The sequence below is a fragment of the Stegastes partitus genome, unplaced genomic scaffold (assembly GCF_000690725.1).
Source record: "Stegastes partitus isolate 25-593 unplaced genomic scaffold, Stegastes_partitus-1.0.2 Scaffold1288, whole genome shotgun sequence".
Taxonomy (NCBI): domain Eukaryota; kingdom Metazoa; phylum Chordata; class Actinopteri; family Pomacentridae; genus Stegastes; species Stegastes partitus.
The window spans coordinates 1-17615 of NW_007579019.1; the positions used below are offsets into that span (position 1 = coordinate 1).

Here is a 17615-nt window from a genome sequence, read left to right on the forward strand (position 1 = left end):
AGTAAATGTGGAAATAAGACTAAAATGTAATGTGTAAAAGATGAGCATAAAGAAATAATGTGGGTAAATAATATCATGTGTAAACAAAAACAAAGGATATGAATATCTACTAAAGGCTAAGACCTGCTGGCAGGGTGGGATATAGCAGGATGGACACGCATGCGCTCTCCCCCACGCTGCGAGTTCAGTTAAGGACACTATGGCCTGGAAATGACCCAGTAAAGATGACATCCGGAAAATCATAAGAAGCCCACCACTGGGGGGTGCAAGCAGGAACCCCGCAGAGTCTTAAATTACGCTGTGCTAAGCAGGAAATAAAGCTGACTACGGGCTCTCTGATAGGTATCAAAGAAATCAGGTTGGGGTTTTTCCATAGTAGGAGGGCAGTTGGACGAGGTTCACAAGTATAATGCATTGTTAGCCTGTATAATCTCGAGATTTTGTTCATGTTTGTCCGTGCAGCCTCTGTTTCGAATAAACATTATTCACATCAGACTCTGACGACTGTTTTTTTTTCTTCTCGTAGGACTTTTTTGGGATCTGAAGTACCTAGCTAAGGATCGTTATTTCGGTTATATGTTCTGACAACGCTGCCTGATCATCGCTGGCACAAACCAGGCAAGCCGAGTCACAACATATCATGCATCCTCTGGCCACTCAGTCTAAAACTACTGATTTGATTATTTACTATTTCCTGAGTCTTAAAAATTTGTATATATATAAAAAAAAAATCATCCAACACATACTTAGTTTTAACCTCAAGCAAATATTCAACAAACCCTCGACCTACTTGCTTAAGCCCTGGTGCTCTCATAAGTGATAACTTTAAAAGGTAATTCAAAAATAAGTTGTGCCCTTGATTTGATTTACAACTTCTGAGGCTAACACTCATTTCATCTGTCCATTCGGCATTTTTATATCATCTTCAAAATGGACTTACAACTTGGTTACTTATTCACCCACCATGTTTTTGTATTCAATTCTATTCAAAGGTGCTTCATTGGGAAGAAAGTTTTAAGAAACAATGTTGCCAAAGCATCACAATACAATTAGTCCAAATATTTAGACAGTACACAACTACAGTGACATACAGCATGAAGCTTGATACATTTTAAATATATGTATGTACAGTGTATCATATGTATGTGTCTCACACACACATGAATGTGCTGTGTGTGTCCAGGTCCATTGTCCCTCAGGTTGTGGCATATTGTTCTGACTGTTTTACTTTTCTTCTCTGTTTGAACTTGTGCTGTTTTTTCCAGATATTTTTTCACTGACTAAATGAAGGTACAGTTCAGAGACTCACAGGTTTTAAGTACTTAAGCTTTTGCGGTTGACGATATTTTTCATCTGATATTTTCTTAAGTCTTTTATGATGGTCTAACAAACTAAAGACCCAAGTCCTCCTAATTCTGTGTGTGTACCTGTACAGGTGTAAAAACAAGAAATCCATGCCTGCCTGTTGGACAGTTGTACCAGAGTTTGCTTAAAGTCCTACTAAAAAACTGTTTACATTGTTTGCTTTGCTGTTATTGGTAGGGTAACACCTTCTAATGGTTCTATTATTCTGCACAGTGTAAGTTAGATGTATTCTCACCTGTATTGCATGATCTCTCTCCGTTCTAACAGAATGCAATAAGGCAGTCAAACCCTGCAGTTCTTGTTCTTTCTCCTTCAGCTCTGCTTTAGCCTGACAGAGATTAAAAACAGATTAAGTCTTTACTGACAACAATATCAACTCTCTTAAACAGGGATAGAAACAAAGGTCTAAGAACACTGACAAAGATTAACACACTCATTGCCCAAACAAGTGGCAGCATGCACTATAAAAAAAACATTGCAATATTTTTTACAAGCAAACATTTGATCCTTCTAAATATGGTGGCACACTTGCACACAACCACACGGAAAAAAATGTGAGGTTTTTTTTTGTTGTTGAACTCTTATTAAACAGAAATAAACTCATGTAGGTGTCACATTATTGTCCACGAGTCTTTTCATCTGCTTGTGGGCTTGTTTTGTATATTTCCCTTTTCATAACCCTCCACAACATTTCAGTTGGATTACTATCTTGGCATTGAACAGGTCATTCAAGGACTGGACTAAGACACACACACACACACACACACACACACACACACACTACCTCCATTGTGTTGTTATTGTCCGTGTTGTGTTGCATTGTTTTGTTTGGGGTGTTCAAATTGTACATGTTTGCACAACCTGTTTTTTATATTGCACGACTGTCCACATTTCTATTTCTACTTTTATTTTCTTCTATTTTTTGTCTTATTTTATCTTATCTTTTTGCACTGCATTCTTTGCACTAGCACTTTAGCTCTGGATCTGGGAAACGCTGTCTCATTTCACTGTGTACTGTACAGCTGTATGTGGTTGAAATGACAATAAAGCCCTTTGAATTGAATTGAATTGAATTTCCTTGCAAGCCTCTATTTGTTTTCTTGTATAATCTTTTTCTGATTTAAGATGCAGGCACTTTGATAGCAATATTTGCAAGAGTTGCTCGCAGATCCCTAGGGGAAATTCTGGGGTTCTTGGGGACTTCTTTTAGTATCAGACGATCTAATCTTAGGCTGAATTTGTGAGTCCTGAATCATATTAATAGTAGTAATGTAAAATCTGTGCCACTGATTTTCCTGAAAGTGCAATAATTTCAAGGACACTTAGTCAAGTTTTCTCCCAAGTAAACCCAACAACCTGCCTTTTAGACCCAATTCCCACACCCCTTTTAAAATCTTTTTATGGATTTTTTGAGGAACAGATTTTAAACATCATGAATTGCTCTCTTCAGACGGGCGTCTTCCCCACCGCCTTTAAAACGGCGGTGGTGAAGCCCCTTCTGAAGAAGAGCAATTTGGATCCCACTGTTTTTAATAACTACCGACCCATATCCAACTTACCTTTATTAAGTAAAATTTTAGAAAAACTGTTTTTTAACCAAGTCAATGACTTTTTAATCAGAAAAAAACATTTTAGAAAGACATCAGTCTGGTTTTAGGATGAACCACAGTACCGAGACAGCACTTTTAAAGATTTTAAACGACATCAGGTGGAATTTTGATAACAAAAACTTAACAGTGTTGGTTCTACTGGATCTAAGCGCTGCTTTTGATACAATAGACCATCACATTTTATTAAATACACTTAAGCACCTGGTCGGCCTCTCTGGTACTGTTTTTAACTGGTTCAGCTCACAGACCGATGTATTTATGTAAATATGGATACATGTTCCTCAGGGACCCATAAAATCAGGTGTGGGGTTCCCCAAGGTTCAATTTTAGGCCCCATTCTTCTTTTTAATCTTTACATGCTTCCTCTTGGGGACGTCATCAGGAGACATGGCATCAGTTTCCATGGCTACGCTGATGACACACAGCTGTACGTTGCCGTGTCTCCTGATGACACAGGGCCAATAGATACCCTTTTTAAATGCATTTTAGATATCAAGTCATGGATGGCAGCGAATTTCCTACAGCTTTCTAATCAGGTTTTTAATTTAACTTTTAATTCTTTTTACATTCTTGTCATTTATTTATCTTTGTCTTATGTATTTTACTCTTTTAACTTTCCCTTTATCTTACATAGGGCTTTTTATTCTTAAAGTTTTTCGTTTTATTTCCAGTGTTTCCTTAGGGGTGTCCTCCACACTGGGGGCTGTGTGTGGTCTGCTGCTGGGGGTTCTGTCTGCGGGTCCCTTTGGCCCGGCTGATTGGGGGGCTCCCCACCTCGTTGTGGGGATCCCCCTGTCTGCCGGGTCGGGGGTCCGGGTGCCGGCGCCCCCAGTGTTCATGGTCTGCAACTCCTCCCGGTGTGGACGACCCCAATGGTAGCGTTTCCCACAATCCCTCAGTGCCATGCCACGCCTCTTTTAGTCTAGTGGTGAGGGTGTGTACGTGTGTGTACGTGTGTGCGCAATTGCATTTGCTGTATGTGTATGCATGGAGGGTGGGAGGGACGGGTTTATTTTATTTTTTAAATGTTGTAATGTTTTTAAATTATGTCATGTTTTTAAATGCTTTGTTGTTTTACATGAAAAGTGCTATATAAACAAAATTTGATTGACTGATTGATTGATTGATAATTTCTGACAATCAATCGATCAATCAATCAATAAAATGCAGTTCTTTTTGGATTTCCAACTCTTTTTTGTAAATTTTTTTTTTTTTTTTAATTTGAGAGTGCAACATACTTTAAAGCATCCTGGTAACAATGGCACTGCAAATAGTGACACTATAAATAACACCATGGTGTGCAGTAACAAGTACACTGGTCTGGGAAATGTTTTGCACACATTTGAAATTGGAACAGCCTTAGAGTGCAACAGCAACACGTAAGTAGATAATAGTTTAAGTTTAGCAATATACAAACATCTCTATCAATGTACAGTAACTTACTCTATGAAGATATATTTCATGATATTACAACAGAATGTCAGATTCAAATAAACTAAACAATCAGTATGGCTGCACTCTTTACATTCATTGAGAATTGTAACTTTTTTCATTTAATTTGGGAAATCCAGCTGTGTTGGTGTAGTAGTATTTACAAGATGTGCCACCACTGTTGTAAATCGTGTGTTACATTTAACTTCTGTTGTTTACATCGTATTTAATAGGGAGAGCAAAGTCAGTATAAAAAAAAAAACGTCTGAGTAAGTCTGAGCAGCTGTGGTTCTCAAACCTTTTGTGCATCACTGCAGAAGTGAAAATTAGAGGCAATCTGTATTTGCATTCGCTGTGGCTGAAGTCTACACCAAATTTCCTGTGTGGGTTTGTGTCATGTATGAGAGACTAACCTGGTCTCTAGCGTCAGTCAGGTCTTGTATTAAATGCTCATTGGAAAGGTAGTGTTCAGCCTTGATGTCCTCATAGCGTCTCTGACAATCAAGCTCCACTTGGACTCTAGTCTGTTCCAAGGCCCTCTCTCTCTTCAAACCAGCACTCAGTTCCTGCTTGTACCTTAAAACAAACACATAGAAATTTAACAGATCATAAGAACAACTCAGACCAGGTCATAATCTTCATTTTGTCAAAGCTATGTAATTGTGCTGTGCCTAATTTATCTATTCCTTTCAATTTCTTTCTTTACATTTCTCCCTGCTTGCCTCCATTTTCCTTTTGGCTTCTCACCTCTCAATTTGTTCCCTGTTTTTCTCCAGCTCAGCTCTGAGTTTTGTTTCTCTCTCCTGCATGGTGATAATTTCTGTCTCTTTTACAACCATCTCAGTGGAGACCTGTTTGATGTAGTGGTCCCAGTCAGTCCGGGTGGCTTCTACCTCCATGTGAAGCCTTTAAAAAAAAACACACACACACACACACACACACACACACACACCAATGGCAGCACAACTGTCATGCCAAGAGCTACTTGGTGTCCTTTCCAAGTACGCTTTGACATGTGTGTCATGATTTTCATTTTCATCCTTGTTTCACCTGTGTCTATCTCACCTCTGGATTGTTTCATCTTTCTGTTCCATGGCCTTCTGCTGATCTTCCTGTACGCATCGTGCCTGTGCTGCCAGAACGTCTATATTTTTCTGTAGCTTGATGATCTGTTTCTCAGTCTTCCGCAGCTGCTTTAGGTTGGCCTGATGCTGAAGCTCCAGCTGAGCATTACGTTTTTCCAGGGACAAGACCATATCCTCATATCTTGAAAGAAACAGCCATATGGTTAAAGATTATGAGAAATTTTGAGGTACTAGAAAGGCCTTTCATACACAGACAATTTGGCTTTTATGTACAGGACAACATGATAACGTCTTACATCATTCATTACCAACCCTTTCTTCATTGTCCAGTGCACCAAAGATGGCTTTGTGCATGTTGAATGGTGGGAGAGATTGGGCCTTATATATGAGTTGAGAATAACAGTGGTCCAGATTCTGCTTATTGATTATATGTGGAATATGCTGACTGAAGTCCAACAAAAGTTTTGTAAGGTTGTTTTTGCAAAAATCTCCAGTCCTGAAAGCAGCGTCCAGGTACATGGCCCAGTGGTCCTCTTTTATTTATTTATTCTTACAATTTCCTGGAGTATAATAACATACAGAATGATGAATGGAACAATAAACTGTTCTTACCAGTAGTACAGCTGCAGGGTTATTTATTAAATTATTTTTGTTGTTAACTGTATTTGTGTTAATTGTAATTGTTCATATTATGCTTGTTTATTGATGTTTTCATTTTATTATCTTTATTGTTTAAATAAAATCCCAATATATGGAAACAGCTGCACTCTGTTTACTATGCATGCTGCTCATGGCTAGAGGTGTTTATCTATAGAAAATAACTTTCTGACACTGTTTAGGATAATGACACTATTGGTGGCAATCAGTCTCATGTTTCACTATTATTACCAAATCTGAAAATTTGTTTCATTTTCTCTCTCGTCATACTCATAAAGTATCTGCCAGCGCCAGCAACTGGTTCTGAGTACATGAGTGAGAGGAGCTTGTATTTATTGACTTACTTCTTACTGTGTTCATCTTTCTCCTTCTTCATGTTGGTCTCCATCCTTTTCAGCTTTTCCTCAAGCTCCTTTATCCTGAGACAGAGGGTAATTTCTACTTGTTATAACACTTTTGCATAAGCTCCGCACACATATGAAAACACGTAAACACACTTACACGTTACAGGAACATACCGCTTGTCCTTTATAGCAACGGTGTCTTTGAACTCCTGGTCTTTGTGTTGTAGTTGGGTCTTTATCTGCTGACAGAGGTTCTTGGATGTCTCGAGAGCCTCTGTGGCCTGCAGGTGAGCCTGGTAGTGAACTTCAGTCTCTTTAGACAGCAGCTTAACCTGGACAAGGACACACACATGCAGCAGTACATGATGATGACAAGAAAATCATACAATTTGCTATCTTATCTAAATTATTTAGATTTGGAATGCTACCATGAAATATAATTATAGTACAGTATGCTGCAAACATCACAAATCTGGTATTTGTGGACAGCATGAATAGACTTATTACTAAAGTGAAACACACTCTCCTCACCTTGATCTCATGAGACAACACCACAGCGCGCATCTCATCCATTTTCACGTTGAACTCATGTTCCTGCTGTTTCAGCTCACTGTCAAAAGTAGCAGTCATCTCCTGTTTTATCAAGGAAAATAATTAGATGTGAATTACTACAACTATTGCAATCTATTGCTGGATATTGTAGTTTCTGTAACCAAGCGCAACATCAGTAAGCACATTTCAGCCACTGCTAACCTCCACTTTGTATTTTACTGTGCCAATGCACTGAAGCACACACAGATGTGATGTTAAGATGTCAATACAGCTGTTTGTGTACTTTTTAACAAAGTAAGGAGAGAATGATAATGAATCTCACTCATCTTTCCTGATGTTGGGACACAGACATGCACATTCTTGGACATGTACTTTAGCCATGATAACAAAGCCAATGTACCAGACAACAGAAAGTGAGTCTTGTGTCTGTGGTCACCCTGAAGGTCTGACAGCTCTACTAGTTATACCAGTCATGCAACTGGATAGTTCCCTACTGTACTGAGCCAACTGTGAGGGGTTGTCACATGCACCATAATACTTTTCAGTGTTGGTTCAATGGCCCAGTGTGTTTTGTATGTATATATTCTTTATGGATTGTCTACCTACAGAAGGATGTATGTGCATGTTTACCTGTCTCTGTCGGACCAGTTGTTCTTCCACATCTCTTATTCTGCGCTGTGAATCCAATTTCATCTGGTCAAACTCCTTAATTTGGTTTTGAATTTCAGCATTCATAGAGCTGCACACATACAGGAAATAGGGAACATTTACTTTAACCTAACCCACCCTCAGTAATTTCCGATTTTCAGACAGATCTCAATGACAGATTGGAGATTGAATACTTCATTGCTGCACTGTATTTCAGGGTTTACCAACCTTCCAAAGTCAAAGCAACAACAAAGCAATCTAGTCTTTCTCTGAGCTGGTAAAAGCCTCTAAAAAAGGAAATCTGTCTGGTGACTTAAACAGAATAAATGACTCTTGTCCTGTTCATGCCTGAGTTTCAGTCAGCTCAAACTGCCACAAACAGTTTACTGTGTAATGTTCATCAGGCAGTGTGTCTGCTGCTCTGCTGACCCAGCAACCCTTTTACAAATGTTCTTACCTTTCTTGAAGATCAGAAGGTTTTGATAATTTTCCAGTTCCATAACTATTTAGGGAAGTTAAATATTCAAATTGATGTCTGCGCTTTATTAGCAATTTTCAGTATTTCACTCCTCTGTAGGTGTATTTGGCTTTACTGTTGATCTGGATAATCATCCTGGAAATGTTCTACCCTACCTCTGCACTCTACAAGGTTTACTGATCATCAATGAGCACAGTATCTCAACTAGTTTAACATTTGTATTGCCTAATATCTGATAAGGTCAATTTTTTAATGTTTTTTTTTTTCTATTTGTGGTTTAATTAGTGGTTAATTACTTTTTTTTTTACTTAGTTAAGTGAATGTTTTTTTTTAATATGTTCTGTCTTCATATGCGTGTCATATATTACTACTATAATACTGGCACAACCATGTCACCACTGCATAACGTCACAGACAGTGTTACAGTTTTTAAATCTGCATGTACTGATCGTGTCTATAATCTTTTCCCCCTATTTTCTATTCTCACTTTTTTTAAACTTGACTCACCGTTTGAGCTTGTCCAGCTGTAGTCTGTGCTGGAAAGAATTGTGGCGATTTTTGCTGAGCTCCTCCTGTCTTTCCTGAGCCTCTCTGGCTCTCTGCTCCTCCAGATTGGCAATCTGCTTTTGGTGCTGGTTCAGCTCTGCTTTTCTGATAACAACAGCAGCATATTAGAATTAGTGGGTTGCTGTTCCTCTTCAGTTACCGTTAATTAACTAACAGAATTTATTCGCAAGTTAGGGAAGGACTTTATTCTAGTAGAAGTTAACTAAAAAATAAACCAAACATACTCAATAAATTCAACAAAGCAAAGGAAATACAAAATTAAATGATTCTGTCTGACAAAAAGATTACTTGATTTATCAATCTGACAATGAAAACTCAGTTATTGTTTGACAATTTGGTATAAATGGAGCTGAGCAAATTGCACAGTTAAAACTGACTTCCCTCACTTTATTTTACTACTTAATCAGTAATGTGTGTGCATGCGTTTGTGTCTTTGTGGTTGTGAGTGTGAAGGCATACATGTACTGTGTGTGTCTAGGTCATTTACTGTCCTTCATGTTGATAGTGGTGTTACGTGCCAGAGGGCTTGTTGTGTGTGAGTGTGTATGTTCTGCCTCTCCTTCCCCCTCCTTTCTGTCTCATTGTCAGGTGCTACTGATCTAATTGGTATCCACCTGGAAAGCTGATTTCCACCTGTTGAGTTTGCTAAACAGATGCGGTGTGTTGCAGCTTAAAACCCGACCCATTGTCAGATCAGGAGAGCTGCCATCGTGACAACATGTTGCTTTGTATGTGAGACTTGTGTTTGTTTGCTGTAAACGTGGATGTACGTTTCTGTGGTGTTGAGGTTGGGATGCTCGGTAAGTTGGGTACCCCACATTATGCAGCATGCAGGAATTTTTTGTTAGACACACTAGAGTTATTCAACCCAGTCTCACGGCAATTTGTGAAATAGTCGTGACATTTAATCTATTGTTTCGTGTCCTGGGACACGATTTGCCCAACTTTGTCGTGTTCCCCCAGCATGAATTTCAAACCAATATATTTCAATTGGAATTATCTTTCATGTCTGGGACACGTTTTTCCCTATTAGACAGCGCATATACTGTAACGTTTTGTTGTTCTTTTCTTCCAACAGTCAGCATTAACCAATTTTACTGTTATGGCCCATCCACACTAATAACTATAGAGATCACTATACAGATGTGTGCGCCCACACTGACCAACATTAACATTTTGTAAACATTGGCGCTGCGTATAAACTCCATATTCATTCAAATAGAAAAGACAAGAAATATATCCAGGCACAGAGAAAATTTTCTGAGATCGCTCTGAAAGTGATCCCAACGATATCGTTCATTGCTATTATCATTCATTTGTGATAAAATATAAGTGCTTTTACTGTGTTTGGGCTACATGCTCGTCATCACTTTCATTTCTCTGTAAATGAATACAACTCTGAAAAGAAGGACACATGAAGGAAAACGGCGACTGGAAGATGTATTGTGATGGCAGCGATGGATAATCTGACTATGGTAACTGAAACGGCAGCGGTGAGGAATGTATCTGTAGCTTTGTGAAGCTTTTAACTAGCTCGTTGAGCTTGCTGGCTACATTAGCTACTAGTCTAGCCTAGCTGCTGCTGTGGCTGCTGCTTCTTCTTCTATTGATTTGGCGGTTGGCATCCAACATTGATGTGCATTACTGCCACCTACTGTATACACAAAAACAGTACAGACCCTGTAGGATGGATCTCTTCCGGGTCTACGACGAGGCTGTGCGGCGACTCTAGCAGGGTTGCCTTAGCAACGAGCGCAAATTTCCCCCAAACACTGCCAGTGTAATAAAAACACAAAAAATACCACAATACGACGTAATCTGTTACCCTTATTTCATACTACACGTATTATATTTTAACAGTAGCACATTTGTCAGTACTTCAATCCGTTTATTTTAGTTTATTAATACAAAAACACAACCCTAGTTGTAAACCCCAAGAAGAACTATATATTTCATGGCGTGTCCAATCACGTTATATTGTATGGCTACTGGAAGTTGTAGTTCTTTCTTCAAAATAGCTGTGTCTCCTAAATGGAGGGTAAAACTTGAAGTGCATTTAGGAGTTTACATTGATGATGAACATGTTTACCCAGGTGCTCAAAACACTGGGTATTAAACATGAGACGTCTAGCCCTTATCCTCCTAAAAGCCAGGTCACTGGAAAGGTTTCACCATACCAGGAAATCCATGTTGCACAAACACTGCTTTGAATCACAAAGGGATTGGAATGAAAGCATTCCCTTCTGTTTGCCACCAGTGAGGCTGTCCAGGAATCATTGGGTTTTCGTCCTGCAGAGCTTGTGTTCGGACATGAGGTACGGGGTCCATTGAAAGTTCTCAAAGAACAACTTGTTGAGCCTGACAAAAAGGTGAAAAGTATTCCAGAGTATGTTGCAAAACTCAAGGATCATCTCCAACTAGCTTGTTCCTTGGCTCGAGATGCCCTGACCTCTTCACAGGTGAAAATGAAGCATCGCTATGACCAGAAAACAGTCACCCACTTGTTCCAGCCAGGTGACAAAGTTCTGATTCTCTTGCCTACACCCAGTTCAGCACTCTGCACTAAATTTTCTAGTCCTTATGTTGTAGAGAAGACACTCCATGACGTAAACTACGTAATTAAGACCCTGGACCACACAGGGTGTGTCATGTCAACATGATGAAGTCATACCGTTCCAGAGAGGATGAAACTGGGTTACCCACAGCCCATGAGGTGAAGATAGATTCCTCTCCTATGGCTTCCATCTCAGTGGTGAGCATTCCCGATGAAGAGTTGGTGATGCATAGTGCTGCACCACAAGGAGTAAGGTTGAGTAACTCAGAAGTGTTATCTCTTCCCCAGTCCTTGTCTCATCTTTCTGATGACTAGTGCGAGGACATTGTAAAACTTGTAAATGACTTCCCCAGGCTATTAAAAGACATTCCATCTCAGACCTCTGTTATTACTCATGATATTGTTTTGACTAAATCTAGACCAATTAAGCAGCGTGCTTATCAAGCCAGTCCAGCAAAGAGGGAAATCATGAAGAAGGACGCTGACTATCTCTTGAAAAATGGGTTTGCTGTGCAAAGTGCTTGTCCATGAAGTTCACCTTGTCTCCTGGACACAAAGTCTGACGGAAGTCCAAGGTTCTGCACTGACTACTACAAGGTAAACTCTGTAACTGTCCCAGATGCATATCCATTGCCCTCGATGGATGACTGCATTGATGAGATTGGTCCAGCAAAGTATGTTAGTAAGCTAGATATGCTAAAAGGGCAAGTTCCGTAAAGTCAACGTGTTTCTGATGTTTCAGCATTTGTAACACCTCACAGCTTCCTCCAATACACGGTCATGCCCTTTGGTATGTGCAATGCTCCTGCTACATTTCAGAGGTTAGTAGAAAAAGCACTGGGAGATGTTCCAAAATGCAGAGCACATTTAGATGACATTGTGGTACATTGTGATGACTGGGCTAATCACGTAGCTACATAGAGAGAAGTCTTTAAACGCTTGGCTAATGGACCTCTGACCCTCAACCTTGCCAAGTGTGACTTAAGGTACCATTACATATCTTGGTCAGCAAGTTGGTTGAGGGAAGGTGTGTCCTGAAGATGCCAAGGTTGCTGTTGTTGCTGATTTTCCTCCACCTGTCACTAGGAGAGATCTACGGCAGTTCCTTGGGATGGCTGGTTATTATCGTCTGTTCTGCAAGAACTTTTCCTCTGTTGCAGCACCGCTGACTGCCTTAACCAGTCCTTCCACACCATTTGTTTGGTCTAGTGAGTGCCAGCAAGCTTTTGAGAGTCTAAAACATGTCTTGTGTTGTGCTCCTGATTTCTCCCTGCCTTTTAAATTGGAGGTAGATGCTAGTGGAGTTGGATCTGGAGGTGTTCTCCTCCAGGAAGATGACCAAGGAATTGATCATCCTGTGGGTTACTTTTCACGCAAGTTTAACAAACATCAGCTGAACTATTCTATGATTGAAAAGGAAGCGCTTGCCCTGTTACTTGCCCTGCAACTTCGAGGTGTACCTGGATACAAGTGCTAGTCCGATTACAGTTTACACTGATCATAATCCACTTGTATTCCTTTCAAGGATGTACAATCATAATAGACGCCTCATGTGTTGGTCACCTGTCATTAAAAATTACAATCTTGACATATGCCACAAGAAGGGTTCTGATAACATCCTTGCAGATGCTCTGTCACATGCTCTCTAGGTAATGTTGTTGTTGTTCCAAACATGGTTTGGACTTGTAAGGGTGGGGGTGTTACGTACCAGAGGGCTGGCTGTGTGTGAGTGTGTATGTTCTGCCTCTCCTTCCCCCTCCTTTCTGTCTCATTACCAGATGCTAATGACCTGATTGACATCCACCTGGAAAGCTGACTTCCACCTGTTGAACTGGCCAATGAGATGTGGTGTGCAACTTAAAACCAGGCCCATTGTCAGATCAGGAGTGCTGCCATTGTGACAGCATGTTGCTTTGTCTGTGAGACTTGTGTGTTGTTTGCTATAAAAGTGGATGTATGTGTCTGTGGTGGTGAGGTTGGGACGTTAGGGGCAGCACGTAGGGAAGTTTTGTTAGACACACGAGGGTTATTGGTTGGTGCCACCTGTGTATTTATTTCAAAGCTCGGTTTGTAGAGAAATTAGGTAGGTCTTTCGATTGGGTTTGTTTTGTTATATAAGAGGAGTTAGTCAGGCCTTGTTTTGTTCTTATTTTCAATTGTTTGGCACCACCACTTTGTCCCAATCCTCCCACCTCTTTTGTGAACCTTTGTTGCACATTGTTGTTGAAGCATTGTTAAAAATAAACATCTAATTTTATTTACACCTCACAATGACTCCTACATATCTTTTGGTTGTTGCGTTGCTCTCCTCATGTTAAGAGAGGACGTAACAGTGGGGAAGCAAGATGTCCTTCTCCTAGGAGTATTTTTAAGTTTGAGACTTTATCGAGGTCTGTCTGAAAATCTGAAATGATTAAGCGATGGTGGGTTAGGCCAAAGTAAACGTTTGTTATTTCATTAAATTGTCTAGGTGCTGCGTACCCCTTCAACAGCCAAACCAGAAGTCTAGGGTTTGCTGTCTTACATGAGGGTATGAAAGTGAAAATCAAAATCACCTGGGTAATTAGCCAACCAACTCATCTTTTTTTTTTTTCCTTTACATTTAGTACTTTCTAAGTGTGGATGAAGCAGAATGTAAATGATTAGTGTCTAACTAAATTGTTAGAAAGGTGCATTAAAATGTACCAGCTTTTAAAATAGTAAACATGCAAACGTGCTCAACAGTGGGCGGCTGCGGCTTCGTGGGCGGTCAATGATCGGAAGGTTGGCGGTTCAATTCCGCTGTAACCTGTGTCATGGTTGTTGTGTCCTTGGGCAAGACACTTCACCCAGCTTGCCTGGTGTGAATGCGTATGAATAGATTGTTTGAGGTGGTGGTCAGAGAGGCCGTAGGCGCAGAATGGTAGCCACGCCTCTGTCAGTCTGCCCCAGGGCAGCTGTGGCTACAATCGTAGCTTACCACCACTGGAATGAACGTGTGTGAGTGAATAATTGATAGTGTGTATGCGCTTTGAGTTACTCCCTGAGTAAGAAAAGTGCCATATAAATCTAATCAATTATTATTATTAAATGTTGAATTTTATAAAAATGTGGTTGCTGAATGCAGCTTGGTTTTAGGAGGTAGAGTGACTCATCTTTTAATCGTCTTCACAGAACAAGGAACATTCTGTGTATTTTTTGATGGACTTAATACATTTTAAAATTAATTTTCTCCCTTTATATGATATTTTACAAACAACTATTTTATTTATTCTCAATTGAATCTAATCTAAACAACATGGATGGATTTTACCTGTTGTGATTCACAGTCAGAGCTCTGGCAGTTATGACGTCATATCTCTCCAGCTCTCTGTCCCGTTCATCCAGGACGGCCAGATTGAAGTAGAAATCCTCCCTCAGTTGTTTGTGGTGTTCTCTGACAAATGATGCAGTAAGAATAACTGGTTATTACTGTGCTCAAAAAATAAAGAATAACCTGGACATCTTCAGCAAACTTTTTTTTTAATTCATCTGACAGCAGTACTGACCAGCTGGCTCCATCTTTACATAGATCTTCAACAGATGACTGGAGCTGTGTGAAGTCTCCTGTGCTTTAATTGCTCCTCAGTAATCCTGGTTCTTACTCTCTTACATAAGTGAATGTCTGTTGCCCTGAGTGACTGAGTGCCCATGTAAAGGACATCACAGCTTACTGGATCTCCTGCAGTTATGCTGGCATTTTTGTATTCTAAATCTCTCTTACTTTTTCCTGTATGTTATATTCATAGTGTTTAAAGTCAGGTTCTCCAAACTGTCGTAAGTCTACAAACTTATTGCTCTAGATGATACCTCTGAGTAAACTGAAAAGCTGTGCTTCACATGCAAGTGCAACAAAAATGGTTGTCCGAAAAATTCTTTGTATGAATGTTTCTTACACGAGGCTCGTTGTTCTTACACCTGTGTGTAGGCACACAAAGAGCCACGAGAAAATAGAGTCAGATTCCTTGAATGTGGACCAACCTATAAAAGGACTGTTTGACAGGTTTGCCACATATTTACTTAGGACATATTTTGGAATGGTAGCATTAAAGTCAGGTAGACTGCAAGATATCTGAGAGCTCTGTCTTCAATTCAACACAATAGAGGCGACTGGAGTTTAGTTTTTAGTGCTCATGGTATTGAAAAATGACATTGAAACATTTCAACTGCCGTGTGTTTTTCAAGATACGATCCTGTGGTTACTCTTATTAATCCACAGACCTCTATTGTTTTGGGATGGGGGCAGATATCTCTGACACATTTCAAAACCTATACAAATAAAACCAAAGCTATCTGTGTGGATAGATTGCGTCACAGTGTAGTGAGGAAATGTATTCTTTTGTAACATGCTTCAAGTCTACAAGAGTTCAAATGTTCAGACTAGTAAAACTGAAAACTTGAAATACATATAAGCTTAATGTACCATCATAAAAATATGCACAAATTAATAAAGCACATACAATAATTGTTACATGACAAAAACAAGCAATTTCAAAAGATAGCAAATAGCCTTTTATTGATTCCAAAAAGAGAATTGATGAGGAGTCTGACTAAATAGTAAAGGGATGGCTGGAGACACAAAGCAAACTAGGGCCAACTTTATTGATTGATTGGCAGACAATGTGGTGACTGTAATTTCAGAATTAAGTATTTATTAAGCAAACTTTTTTTTTTTTTTGCAGAACCCTAAACTGAATAAATGTCTGGTTTTGAAGGCTTGCAGGTTACAAACATAGTTTGGACATGTCATTTTTTCTGATGAACATTTTTCAGCAATGACGAGTATTCAGTTAACTGAAAAAAAATATCCAAAAATTAAATGAAAATGATCATGTTGCAACCTTATGACACCAAATATCTACATGTATTTCCTTGTTTGTGACGCAAGTCTTGTGAAATTGTAAAACCTCTATTCACTGAGAAGTCCCACACTGAACTTTCCAGGCAGGTCACGTTTCGTTATTTTGAAGTGAGGTGGCTGTAGGTGTGGTACCTCAGGGAGGAACACTCCTTCTGGGCCTTTTTGAGGGAAGACTCCAGTTGATGGACTCTCACTGCCTGGAGCTCCTTTAACTCCTTCTCTTTAATGGCCAGCTGGGCTTCTAGGTCTATCAGTCCACTGTCACGGCCTGACTGCATGGTGTAACTAGGACACAGAAGCCACAATATACATCGATCAACATGCATTGCAATGCATAACATTTCTGCCACTAGTTAATATATTCCCTGTAGCAATGCCAACATTGTTTATGTGGGACACAATGTGGGACGCTTGTGATAGCATGAGAAGCAAACCCTTGGTCAAATACAGTCACCACTTTTGAAGTTCATGGCATGCTTGTATATTCTGCAGTGCTTCCACTGCCAACCTTCCTGAAAACACGCTGTCCCTAATGAGGCTATACGTCATGTTTTAATATATGCAGCAAACTGAATAACCAAAAATTTTCACTACTATGACCATCATGTCCAAATTAGCATGCTATTTGCTCATCAGTCATATGATATAATTGCTCGAGACTATTCGATTCATCCATCCATACATCCATTATCTATACACTTGATCCTCACTAGGGTCGAGCACCCTAGGTGTCAGCACCGTTGCCTCGCAGCAAGAAGCTCGCCGGTGGTGATGGTGACATCTCATAATTACCTGGGTGTTCACCTAAACAATACACTGGACTGATCTGACACTACCAGCACACTTTACAAAAAAGGACAGAGCAGACTGTATCTGATGAGGAAACTTAAGTGTTGGATTGAGTGAGCCCTGCTGAGGTCCCGTTGTGGTGGCATCAGCCATCTTCTATGCAGTTGTATGCTGAGGGAGCAGCATTTCTACAGCAGACAGCCTGATAACATGGGACATCTCAAGAGGTCTGTGGAGTCTATCTATCTATCTATCTATCTATCTATCTATCTATCTATCTATCTATCTATCCAGATATCCAGATATCTATCTATGTTGAAGAACACATCCCACCCACAGCAGGACACCCGGACAGCACTGGGCAACTCCTCCAGTGACGGGCTGCTTCACCCACTTTGTGTGACAGAGAGATACCGCCGGTCCTTCCTTACTGCTGCTGTCAGACTCTACAACCAGCACTGCTTGCAGTAGACCACACAGAAAAACTGACATGGTTCACTCTAGCGCACATCAGTGTAGTCAAACCTGGGCATCGTCAACATTTGCTACAATGTTTTCTATATTTAGAGGACTCTGTGTAATATCAGTACTACGACACATAGAAGAATCTTGCACAATATCAATACTTCCCTGTGCAACATCAAGATTTCCCTACA

At 39.9% G+C, this 17615-nt stretch overlaps 1 protein-coding gene across 1 annotated transcript in view; it reads right to left on the reverse strand.

The window, feature by feature from the left end:
- Window positions 1-1600: 1600 nt before the first annotated feature.
- LOC103369439 (coiled-coil domain-containing protein 57-like) overlaps window positions 1601-17615 on the reverse strand; it is a gene marked incomplete at its 3' end in the record, with an annotated part of 17397 nt that continues 1382 nt past the window's right edge. The window contains exons 2-12 of the mRNA XM_008298156.1: window positions 16303-16455; window positions 14584-14706; window positions 8678-8821; window positions 7675-7783; window positions 7024-7125; window positions 6667-6824; window positions 6493-6567; window positions 5472-5672; window positions 5154-5312; window positions 4820-4982; window positions 1601-1693 (exon numbers count right to left, since the gene is read on the reverse strand). Coding sequence (XP_008296378.1) covers window positions 1601-1693; window positions 4820-4982; window positions 5154-5312; window positions 5472-5672; window positions 6493-6567; window positions 6667-6824; window positions 7024-7125; window positions 7675-7783; window positions 8678-8821; window positions 14584-14706; window positions 16303-16455 — 1480 coding nt within the window. The remainder of the gene's footprint in view (window positions 1694-4819; window positions 4983-5153; window positions 5313-5471; window positions 5673-6492; window positions 6568-6666; window positions 6825-7023; window positions 7126-7674; window positions 7784-8677; window positions 8822-14583; window positions 14707-16302; window positions 16456-17615) is intronic.